This window comes from Nicotiana sylvestris, chromosome 8 (genome assembly GCF_000393655.2).
Source record: "Nicotiana sylvestris chromosome 8, ASM39365v2, whole genome shotgun sequence".
Classification (NCBI taxonomy): domain Eukaryota; kingdom Viridiplantae; phylum Streptophyta; class Magnoliopsida; order Solanales; family Solanaceae; genus Nicotiana; species Nicotiana sylvestris.
The window spans coordinates 219,144,642-219,157,359 of NC_091064.1; the positions used below are offsets into that span (position 1 = coordinate 219,144,642).

Sequence of the window (12,718 nt, forward strand, 5' to 3'; positions counted from 1 at the left end):
CGTAAACCGTAATAATCACTGTATTATGGCAAAGTTCTACGGTAAAAAAGAGGACCCTAACGGATGTAATGTTTATTACTCCATTATTCATACTAGTAATATATACAAACATCTTTTCACTGTATACGTGTCACTACAACAAGCAAACCCACAATAGAAAGAAAATGCATGGTTCTGAGTTTCCACTTTTTAAATTTATTATTTATAAGTTCTACCTTTTCTCTTAAAATTCAGAAATTAAAGGACCATTTTTACGAAAGCTCTCACCTGCCAAAGCAATTTCTCCCTCCCTCTCTCTCTGTATAGCAAAAGTAAATTGTAGACTATATAGAGAGTGTATAAAATACTAACAAGAAGGAAAGAACCAAAAACTTTCGGTCAGTTTCGGTCCCCTCTTCTTCATATATATCAGAATTCTGCAGAAAACTCCATTGTCTGTTTCTCCTTTCTGCTTTTTTCTCTCTAAAAAAACCCACCGGGTTCATGTCCTTTTTGCTAGATTCAGGACGCGTACCACCACTTCTACATTTCCTTTCTTTATAATAATATTCACCATCTTTCTCACACCCTCCACCATTTTCACATTTTATATTTACATTAATTTGTTTGTTTTTTTTCAAATAATTTTTGTACTGTGATTGTTGTTGAGCTTTGGGTCTAATGAGAGGGTTACCGGGTCATGAACGCCGGTGGACATCCGATACGGTATCTTCCGACAAGGATTTTAGTGGTGAATTATCGCCGGGAGCTGATTCCGGCTATAATTCCGGTTTTGCTTCCGAGGAGTTTGTTGAAGTCACGCTTGATCTTCAGGATGATGATACCATTATTCTACGGAGCGTTGAACCAGCTACTGTGATTAACATTGACGCTCCTGATCTTCCCGCCGGAGTCGGTATTTCCGGAGTTTCAATTGAAACTCCGACGTCAGCATCGGTGTCGGAATCTCGATCGCCGACGATCCGCCGGAGTTCATCTAGTAAACTTCGTCAGTTTTCACAGGAGTTGAAAGCTGAGGCGGTTGCGAAAGCGAGGCAGTTTTCACAAGAGCTGAAGGCGGAGTTAAGGAGATTCTCATGGAGCCATGGACATGCGTCTCGCGCGTTTTCGCCCTCGTCGTTTTTTCAAAACACCGTCGTTGGAACAGGTAACGGCGTGGACTCGGCTTTAGCGGCACGTGCATTACGTCGGCAACGCGCGCAGCTTGATCGGACTCGTTCCAGCGCCCATAGAGCTCTTCGTGGACTCAAATTCATTAGCAATAACAAAACCAATGGATGGAATGAAGTTGAAAACAATTTCTCAAAGCTCGCTAAAGACGGTTATCTTTACCGTTCCGATTTCGCACAATGCATAGGTTAGTACTAACACGCTCAAGCCGTGAAAATGAAACAGTAGTGTAAAATCCTTTAGTAATTTAATTTGTTACGAGTTTCATTGATTACTTACATTTACTTTGATTATGGTTAATTATTTGGTTAAAGGTATGAAGGATTCGAAGGAATTTGCATTGGAATTATTTGATGCTTTGAGTAGAAGAAGAAGATTAAAGGTTGATAAAATTAGCAAGGAGGAATTGTATGAGTACTGGTCTCAAATCACCGATCAGAGTTTCGATTCTCGGCTTCAGATCTTCTTCGACATGTACGCACCATTAACTTGATTAATTAGTATTAAAATAAGAATTATCTTAAGTTAAATTAGAGAGCCAAATTTACTGTTTGTTTCCATGTGGAACACTCGTCCACTGCATGACAACTGACAAAATATTATTGAAATATTTAAATGGCACATCATTATCTACTTAGTATTAAAATATTGTTAATAGTGCTTTGATTTACAGCACGTAACAATTTTTATGGTTTTCACTGTATGGAACAGGGTGGACAAGAATGAAGATGGTCGAATTGCTGAAGAGGAAGTAAAAGAGGTAAATAGTAGTAGGCGTTTGGCCATGAATTCCAAAATAAATTTTTAAATTTGGAGTTTCACTAAAATTTGAATTGAAGATGAAGTTGTGTTTGATTACAATTTTTGCGAACATATTTGAATGTTTTTCTTTGAAAAAATCATGAAATATGATTTATACCCCATAACTTGTAAAATATATTAAAACCGTCCCAATTTAATTATACTACTTGAAATAAACAATCAAACATGCTATTGTTTAGCAACATGGTAGTCGTCACAAGAAAAGAGTTCATTATCCGTTGCAGTAGTTTCATCTGATAGTCGAGGAAAAACACGTGAGTAGTTGTAGGTTAATAATTGATGGAGTCATTTTATAAATTTTAAAAATATAGGGTAAATTTGTAAAATTAAAAACTAGCTAGTGAAAATGCATTTTCAATTGAAAAACCGGTAAGAGCCACTTTTTCAAATTTGAAAATGCATTTTCCCGTGAAATTGAAAAAATTGGTAAGATATGGATAACCAAACATTGATTTCAACATTTTTTTTGGAAAAAAGCAAAAATTTTGTATGTCCAAAAGGGCTCTTAGTTTCAATGAGTTTTAATGAATATAATATTAATGTGAATTTATATATTTTTTTGTATATATATAAATCTACAACTATAGACATTTTTTATACTTTCGTACCAGAAAGAATAATTAAGTTCAGATTACGAGAATTGACTTATCTAAATTTCAGTGTTAATTTTTCATTTTTTGAAGATGTGTTGAGAAATTTTGGTTAAAAAGTTGTTTGTCTCTTCGAATAGTGATATTTTTTTTTTAAAAGGACGAAAATTACCTATTTTAACTTGACTTAACTAGAAAGAAAAGTTTAAATTAATCTAGCTTTGATTAAATAATTTCTTTGAAGAACAGTCTGTCAGGTTGTGATTTCATCAAAATGTATCGCTGACTTTGCCTTATAAAAAGCTTAATGACTTAGATAAAGAATTCGTTATAAATATACATACACATGCATTCTAAAAACGATACTACGAAGTGGTTAGGATTAAGCTTTGTGACCCTATTTTTTCTTGTTTCTTTTTTCCTTAGGGTATAAAATAATATGTTATCGGCGTGATGATTAGGTGGCCAGATAAGAAAATTTCAAGAATCAACGACTCCAAAAATATTTGTAAAAAGTTTTTTTTCTCTTTCTAAAGTAATGCATTTGCATAATCTCTGTAGTCTTGCTGTCTGACGCTACCCATGTTCTCTAGAAACCTTTTTTGTCTGACGAAATATATAGCACCTCGGATAATATTGACCCCTAAAATAGTGCAAATAGTGCCAACATTTTCCTTTTTCTTTTCCCTGACTTAACATCATTTTCAGGGGAGTTGGTGGGGGCATTTTTGTCAAGTAAACCTTATACTATAATTTTCCAATACAAAAATTTGTTCTGTTTTTAATTAATTTGGCCTTCATTTTTTTTTCCCCTTTAAAATGCTTTTTTTGGTATGCCAAAAGAAGGAATAGAAAGAATTTGGATGAGATTGGACATGTAAGTTATGTTGGAAAGTTAAATCGCCTACTACAACCCAATTTTTCAAACTTGTTTTCTTCTTGCGATATAATTTCCATCCTTTTGGTGATCACCTTGTTCCAGCCGATCTTGTCACTCCAATGGCTTATTGAAACAAACTGTTCATGAGTGAAATTGCAAATTCAAATAATGCGCGTTTATGATGCCAAAAAGGCTAAATTAACCTTTAAAAGTAAAACTATCTCTTTCCATTGGTGGAGCTAGGGTGGCGAAAGGGGTTCATCCCCTTCGCCGGAAATTACAATGCATAAAAAAAAGTTGCTATATAAAATGTTGGATTATTTTGGCTTCTTCTCGTTTTTTCCTTTTTTATTTTTTGAATTCCTTTGATGGAAATTCTAGCTTTGTTATTATGGCTCTTTCTATTAAACTTTCTAATGAAAATCATAAACATAAAATATATAACCTTTTATTATTTAATTGGATCAATGTAGATCATCATGCTAAGTGCATCTGCAAACAAGTTATCAAGATTAAAAGAACAAGCAGAGGAGTATGCAGCTTTAATCATGGAAGAATTAGATCCTGAAAGACTCGGCTACATTGAGGTAGGACCCTCTTATTTTTCCCTCTTGAAGGCAGCAAAAGTTACACAAATTATTTTATTTTTGTTGCTTGCACGTCAATTCAACTTTAGCTTTAAATGAAGCATTCTTAAATTTCCACGTCTTATGACTAACTCTTCCTATAAGTAAATTACAACTATTAGTTGATTGGTTATTGACTTGTGTAAAATGGTTGCAACTAATTTATTGCATTAGACTTAAAAAAGTTTTTTAGAGTCCAAGTTGTTAGACGACAAAGAAGTGACACTGGGATACCGTGTTTCAACAAATTTTTATTTCCATATTAGTAATACTATTTTATTTTGGGCTTTTACTGAACACTCAAAGAGTGTTTGACCAAGCTTATAACCTGATCAAACTGGCTTATAAATACTTTTTGGCTTTATCTATGCATTTGGTAAAATTAAAAGTGCTTATAAGTTAAGTGAATATAAGCCAAAAATAAACCAAAAGCCATAAGTTGGTCTTCCCAATTTATCAAATTTCAACTTATAAGCACTTTAGGTTTAACCAAAATGTTTACTATTCTATCCCTAAAATACTTCTTTTTAAAATAAAACTCTTCGTATACCAGTTCTTCAACTGCTTATTATTAATTCCAACACTTTTATCCAAACACGTAATTGCTTATTTTTTAAATCAGTTTCATCACTTAAAAGTACTTTTCAGCTACTCTAAATCAGCTAAGCCAAACGGGCTCTTAATTTTCTAAAGAATGGCCAAATTGTAGTCGTTCAACAGTTTCTCTCTTCTTCTCTTTCCTATTTTCTGCTGGGTAGGGGTGTTCACGGTTTGACGGAAAACCGATCCAAACCAAAAATCGAACCAAATCGATTAAGTAAACCGATATTTTTCTTGATTTGGATTGGTTTTGGTTTTAAATTTTTAAAACCGATAATATTTGGTTTGGTTTTGGTTCTATTTTAAAAAACCGAAAAATAAACCGAACCAAACCGACTAATTATATACAAAATTTAATAATTATTTATATACAATATAATATCTTTTTGTAAATAATTTTAAATATTTTATGCATTTTAATTGTTATTTTGAATTTTGGTTTATCCTTTTATATCTTAAAAAATTGCCTAAGCCGAAAACAATAGGACTCGACCAATTTTCTTTTTATTAAGAGACTCTAATTCTCTAACCCTCCGCACTTACTTTTGCCTAACAGAATAGTTAAAAAAAAAAACTACCACAAGAGTAAAGAAAGCAAATTCAAATTGCAAGACAACAATGGCTAAAGCTTGAGAAAACAAACTTTTAATTTGTTTTTTGTTCATTCTTTTCATATAAACAGGTAAATAAACTTTCAGTTCTGAAAGAAATATATAAAAAAGCATAAATTTAGCAATTTATTTTCAGATTGTTGTCTAGCGTTGTTTTACTATTATCGACTTATCATTAGCTTACTAAGAACCGAAGAACCAAACTAAACCAAATCAAGCCGATGATTTGTATTTAATTTGGTTTGGTTTTGATTTTAAAATTTTAAAACTGATTAAATTGGTTTGGTTTTGGTTTTAATCAAAAACCGATCAAACCGAACCGTGAACACCCCTACTGCTGGGTCGTGTGGCGAGGGAAAAAATAAGAAAAAACCAAAAGTGAAAGTGAAGAAAATATGAAAAGGATTAGGTAACCGAAGTGATGAGGAGGTGATCTGTTCAAACTTCAAAGAAAGACGCTACCTAATTTTTGTTGGTTAATTTCAATATTTTAGGAAGTAAACAATGCTGTGACACTCCTTGGTCAGAAATTGGAGTTTTTACCTCTTTTAATTTGTAAAGAAGAAACCCCGACCAATTAGCATAGCTTAGAAGATCAAATGTGTGCAAATATTTACCGGCGAACATGTCAATTTAGTGGTGGCTATAATTACTTTTTTATAATTAAGATTACTTCGAGTGAGAATCATCGAATAGGGTAGAGAGAATTTAGCATCCAATTAGAGTAGAGATTACTATGAAATGATAGTTGAAGTAAAAAGTCACTAGTAAATTTATGCAATACAATTGTTGGGATGCATATTGATAGAACAAAATCTGAAAAAAAATGCATTCTCACTTTTAAAATTGGCTGTCCTAATTGACTGTGATTATTCGACTTACTTACGGAGTTTGACTAATTTCATTAAATGTTTTAGACTCTCTGTTTATCACAACCGGAACATAATCTATACATTTTAGACAGTACTTTCTATCTCTTAAAAAAAGAAATTTAGTAACCTAAACATGCTTACTACCATTTTCAAAACTTTGAAAATGTCAAGTGAAGTATTAGTTCAAAATTGTCCAATTGGAATAAATAACAGGTAGTATTTTTAATAATACTGCTAGTTTTTCTCTTTATTTTATAGTTTTACTTTCTTTTTTTTGAAATTTAAATTGCAAGCATTGTTTCTACCAACGCCACCTTTTTGTATCCTTCTCTTTCTCACTAGTACAGTGGTGATCCTAATTCAACTTGTGATTCAAACCAATTCTAATTGCATTTAATATATAGAGACTGTTATAACAAAGAATTTAATTTTTAGATTATAAACTTATATTTACTTTAGACAATTATTTAGAATGAGCTATTTTCCGTCAATAAAAAGTCCCAATAAGATGCTTGCACTAGTTTATTGGTTATCAGTGTATGGTTCCATCATTAGAAGGTGGAGTCTGACCATGTTGGCGGTCCTGACATCCTTTCTTAAGTTCCCATGTGGACCTTCCTCTTTGCACATCAAATGCGCGTTTTGAGCACTCAAACACGTGTACTACAGATCTCTTTCGCCAATAGCAAATTTATGAATCTGATTTAATTTATATATAGTCAAAGTGTAAAGAATTAGCGTAATAATCTATCATATTATTTATAATTAACCCCAGAACTTAGTTTATGTGAGAAAGATTGAGGAACTTGTGACTTAGGCCACAGGTTCCAGACTTCCAGTCTTGCCCCATGAGAACTATGCATCTTATTTAAGGGAATAAGGTAAAGAACCGACCCATTGCTCTGGATTTGGAAATCTGCATTTGGTCCGACCTAAAGAGATTTAGGAAAATATAAAATTTACTAGACGATCGAAACTAATTACATTCACTAGTAAAATATATATATATATAATGCATATAAGTATATAATACCCATAAATACAAAAAAAATAAAAAATTATCGGCAATTATTTTTAGAAACTGTTAAAAATATACCTTTCTCGAGAGATTTTCTCGGACATTAAAAAAGGAGTTACTTGTATTACGTATATTCTAAGTGAGGTGGAAATGTAACCTGCCACTGCATAGAAATTGAAATCTTTCATGAATAAACATTTGGTGACGCTATCCTAAATTGATTGTACATGATGCCATGACCCAACTTTCTCATCATGCTTCTTGCATGTTCTGTTTGTCATGATGATAATGCAGCTATGGCAGCTGGAAACACTTCTCCTCCAAAAGGACACTTACCTCAACTACAGTCAAGCACTAAGTTACACGAGCCAAGCCTTGAGCCAAAACCTTCACGGATTAAGGAAGAAAAGCCCAATAAAAAGAATGAGCACAAAACTTGTCTATTCATTGCAAGAAAACTGGAAGAGAATTTGGGTTCTCACTTTATGGATTTTGATAATGATTGGGCTTTTTCTTTGGAAGTTCTATCAGTACAAAAACAAGAGTGCATTCCGTGTCATGGGTTATTGCCTTGTCACGGCTAAGGGCGCTGCTGAGACTCTCAAGTTCAACATGGCTCTTATATTATTGCCAGTATGCAGAAACACTATTACATGGCTCAGGTCCACCAAGTTGAGCCATTTTGTACCCTTTGACGACAACATCAACTTTCACAAGGTAGGTTGATATGCTGCTTTTTTCTTTTCTTTGCTAGAGGTTGATATGGAGCAGCTCCAATTTTGCTTTTGTTTTCTTAATTGAAGTCTTTGATTTAATGATTCACTGTTGTAGGGACTAAACACAGTTCATCAAAAATTTCTCGCGACTGCATTACTGCTTCACAGGATAAATATAAACTAATAATAAAAGAATGTGACATATTCTGGGTCATCTCACTGTTTTAGATGTGTTTGCTAAGATAAGTGGCTAGTCCTATGCAGAAGTAATTCTATACTTCGAGAGTACTAATAATGAACATACCTATGTTACTGTTTTAGAATTTTCCTAATTATACATGTAAGAATGCTAATCATCACAAACTATGTGAACCACATAAGTGATAGTCCCTAGATCTTTTCCATAAAGAATGACAGAGTTTAGACTACTAGGATCAAAGTATAGTATAATAGTGCTGGACTTCCCAAATAGTTAATGCAAATATGGGACAGTGCGTAGTATGATTTCTCAATGAAAGGTTCATTTTATATTTACTCTAATATTCTTACTCCGTGTCTGCAGACTGTCGCTGCAGCCATTGTTATTGGTATCATACTCCATGCTGGTAACCATCTTGTATGTGATTTCCCAAGGCTTATACATGCAGATGATCAAGATTATCAAAGTTTTTTGTCGAATGATTTTGGCCAAAGTAAGCCTGGATACATAGACCTTGTTAAAGGAGTTGAGGGTGTGACGGGAATAATAATGGTAATCCTTATGGCCATTGCTTTCACTCTTGCTACACGATGGTTTAGACGGAGCCTCATTAAGTTGCCCAAACCTTTTGATAGACTCACTGGCTTCAATGCATTCTGGTATTCACACCACCTTCTTGTCATTGTCTACATCCTACTGATCATCCATGGCACGTTCCTCTTCCTTGTGCATAAATGGTACTCCAAGACGGTATGGCTTCTTGCATCTTCTCCTCTTTCTTTTTAAATAATTACGGCTCTCATTTTACTGTTTTCATGCTATTAACATGGTATTTCTTTCCAGACGTGGATGTATCTAGCAGTTCCTGTGCTTCTCTACGCAGGGGAAAGAACTCTTAGATTCTTCCGGTCAGGCTTGTACACTGTCCGGCTTCTGAAAGTAAGCTTCTTAGATTGACCTTTCATTTCACTTTCATTAGGTATTCTGGTATTAGTTGGTTGTTTATGTGGTCTAATTTTGATGTTGGAAATCATTACTAATTTCACACTGTATGCCAACCTACTACAAACCGCCTCCTTTATCTAGACTTGAACAGGCAATATTAGTAAGCTCACATAGGTGGAGTTATAACTTATAAATAGGCAACTTTAAAGAACTAAATTCACCTTTATCTACACTTGGAACCGGCAATATTAAAGAGTAAAGTAGAAAATTTTAGTAGCTAAATTCAACATACCACAAGTCATAGTTAGTAGAACTATTTTAGATAAATTTCACCAAATAGCCCCTTAATGCAAATGCTGAATTAAATGTCATTCTCTCATGCTATTCTCTTATGTTTACTCCTTATCAATTTATTTCAGGTAGCAATATATCCTGGAAATGTCCTCACTCTACAAATGTCTAAGCCTCCTCAATTTCGATACAAAAGTGGACAATATATGTTTGTCCAGTGTCCAGCTGTTTCTCCATTCGAGTGGTAACTGAATCGAAGCATTTTGATTTTAATGAGATTGATTTAACCCACACATCAAGTTTCAATTTTACTAAATTACATGACCACCTGATTTTCTCATCTGCACCAATTTAGAGTTGTTAGGGTACCCTGTTCGCTCTGTTGAATAGTGAAAGCACTCTGATGAAGGTGTAGAATGGTGATAAAATAATGAATTGTTCCGAAATGGAGGGAGGGAAAAGGAGGATAGCAAATCTAAATAGCTTTCAATCTTGTGTTAAACATTTGATAAGACTCAGATTTTACCATACTCTGCATACACTGTTGATCCCACGTATCCAAACAAAGTTTCAAATCGTCAGACTGGCTATTTGGTGGTTATTCTTTACGTATGAAGGAACCTATCAGAAAAGTAGTTAAACAGTTAAATAATTATTCCATCATTTATGAACCTGAGAGTCAACTTTACAGAATTCTTAGGCCGTGGCTTTTTGCTCCTGTTTATTTCTGAAAATTCGTTTCTTCAGTATGCTTATCTGCGGTGATTCTACGTGCTGAATATCCAGGCATCCATTTTCCATTACTTCAGCTCCTGGGGATGACTACTTGAGCATTCACATCCGGCAACTTGGTGACTGGACTCAAGAACTCAAGCGGGTCTTTTCTGAGGCTTGCGAGCGGCCAGAGGCTGGAAAGAGTGGCCTGCTCAGAGCTGACGAAAACACTAAGAAAAGGTATATTTTTTATAAGGACTCAAACTACTACGGAAATTTGTTTTTCGTGTATATTTAAGAAAGAAACGCTTTCAGGTAAATATATGAGTATTTTGGGTGGTTATATTATTATTGATGCAAAAAGTTACTCCTAAATCTCAGTTTGCCAAAGCTATTAATAGATGGACCTTACGGAGCTCCAGCACAAGATTACCGAAAATATGATGTCTTGCTGCTTGTTGGTCTTGGCATTGGAGCAACGCCGTTCATAAGTATCCTGAAAGACTTGCTCGTTAACATCGTGAAAATGGAGGAGCAAGCAGTATGTATCTAAGATTTGATTTGGTGTTACGTTTAACATAATCTTCGCCAGTTTTATTCATCTTTTTGTCACCTTCTCAGGATTGCATGATGAAGCAAGAGGTCTAATGTTCATTTTTCTGTTCGCAGGATTTAGCCTCAGATTTCAGTGGGAACTCAGACATGAGCGTTGCGACAAGTGAACAACCAGCTCTCAACAAGATTTCTCTGAAAAGGAGAAAGAGCACTCTAAGAACCACAAATGCATATTTTTATTGGGTGACCCGGGAGCAAGGATCATTTGATTGGTTCAAAGGCGTTATGAACGAAGTGGCTGAACTTGATCAAAGGGTACTGCAAAATGTCCAATATTCAAACTTATTTGCTGCCTAACTCAATACTTATTGATATTCTCCATGATATTCAGGGGGTCATCGAGATGCATAACTACTTGACGAGTGTTTATGAGGAAGGGGATGCTCGTTCAGCTCTCATTACCATGGTCCAGGCACTTAACCATGCTAAGAATGGGGTTGATATTGTATCAGGCACCAGGGTAAGCCTCTTCATCTCTTGAAATTATATTTGTTGATTCATTCACTCCAGTCTTATCGCAATAAGTTCTTTCCATTTAGACCTTACCCAATAGAACCAATTAGGATATTGTTAGAGATGGAATAACGTATTATTGCCTAATGGTCGACTCAGCCACTTGAACCCTCACTGATTTATTCTTATCAACAGGTGAGGACACATTTTGCTAGGCCAAATTGGAAGAAAGTATTTTCCAAGACCTTAACCAAGCATGCAAATGCAAGAATAGGTATGGATATCGTTTGACCTGTCGGACATGGAAAATTTGTCATTGTTTTACGAAGAGTTAATTGCAATTATGTTAATTTGGAGCAGGGGTTTTCTACTGTGGTGCACCCATATTAGCAAAAGAACTCAGCAAACTCTGCAAAGAGTATAATCAAAAGGGTGCAACAAAGTTCGAGTTTCACAAAGAACATTTTTAGACGGCAGCCCTGGAAAACAATTCTTGCATCAACTGCACACACATTGGTAAACCAGTATTTACTACATCCATCTTCAATACCTGATTGGATGATTCTACTGAAGACCTAACATTAGCAAGCAATAAGTCAAGAGACAAATTGTACATAATAGGAGGGAAGAGTATTTCAAGAGAAAAATACATGCCAATATGATATGTGTATAGGTTATATTGAGTCATCTGTTTACACACCAAATCAGAACTCTAAAAGGGAGTCTCTGCTTGGTCAGATGGCTTAGAATGTGAAAAATACTATGGGAGAAAAATAGGAGGACAAGTGAATGGTCAACACATGGAAGAATGACATTATTGGGAAACAGCTAATAAGAAGTTGACCTTCTTGATAAAGAAACACTGTGAAAATGGAAAGCATGAAAGAACAGACATGCATGGCTTGGATGGGAAAAATACAATTTTGAAAGAAGAAGATAATATTAGTAGGACTAGTGGGGGACTGATAGCTTTTGTTAGTGGAACTTATATTTTTTAAGTGGGCTAGGAGAATCCTTCCATATAATGTCCATGTACTACTATCTACTTTTTCTTCGTCTTTTGCTTTTGTGTATTTTTTTTTGGGGGGGGGGGGGGGGAGAGGGTATTTTAATATACTATTATTAGATAAGAGGATAGAAAATACGTGTATATACAATTCTTGTTAGTAAAGTTTTTGTGTCGTAGCTCTTCAATTTGGACAAAGGTACTATCAACGGAAAATCTCATCAATAATGTTGGGCGCATTTCCTTTTTCTTCTTGTCCGCTCTTTTTGTTCATGATCTTTAGGTTGAAGGAAGGAAAGAGAAATAACTGAGTCATGTAGAAAGAGACTGTTCACCAGGTTTTGAGGAAGTGTGATATTTTGGGTTTAATTGCACGGTCCATATACCCTGGTGTGGCCGTGTGGGTATTTGAGCTTCTTCTGAGCAAGATCCTAGTTCTTTTTCCTTCACATAGCTAAAGTGGAGAAAAACTAACTACAAGTCTGGCCAATAGAATTCAAGCACATGAGATGGCCATTCTTGCTGCGACTCTTTAACTAATGAACTTTTGTTTAGAAACATTTACTTATTGAATATAGGTAGGGGTGCCA

The 12,718-nt window shown here is 34.6% G+C and overlaps 1 protein-coding gene across 1 annotated transcript; it reads left to right on the forward strand.

Moving 5' to 3' along the window:
• The first annotated feature begins 254 nt into the window (after positions 1-254).
• Positions 255-12,330, forward strand: LOC104233213 (respiratory burst oxidase homolog protein A). Its single transcript, XM_070153047.1, has 14 exons — positions 255-1,357; positions 1,485-1,644; positions 1,882-1,930; positions 3,936-4,049; positions 7,484-7,906; positions 8,468-8,854; positions 8,948-9,043; positions 9,469-9,584; positions 10,127-10,294; positions 10,436-10,595; positions 10,724-10,924; positions 11,001-11,129; positions 11,318-11,396; positions 11,483-12,330. Exons 1-14 carry the CDS (start codon positions 661-663, stop codon positions 11,590-11,592), a joined length of 2,889 nt encoding a protein of 962 aa, XP_070009148.1. The 5' UTR covers positions 255-660; the 3' UTR covers positions 11,593-12,330.
• The last annotated feature ends 388 nt before the right edge of the window (positions 12,331-12,718 follow it).

Excerpts from the sequence above, each read along its gene's own strand:
- LOC104233213 (XM_070153047.1), top strand. The coding sequence starts at position 661 with ATGAGAGGGTTACCGGGTCATGAACGCCGGTGGACATCCGATACGGTA. Across the intron at positions 1,931-3,935 it reads CTGAAGAGGAAGTAAAAGAG|ATCATCATGCTAAGTGCATC; the intron begins GTAAATAGTAGT and ends GGATCAATGTAG. Across the intron at positions 10,925-11,000 it reads TGGCTGAACTTGATCAAAGG|GGGGTCATCGAGATGCATAA; the intron begins GTACTGCAAAAT and ends CATGATATTCAG.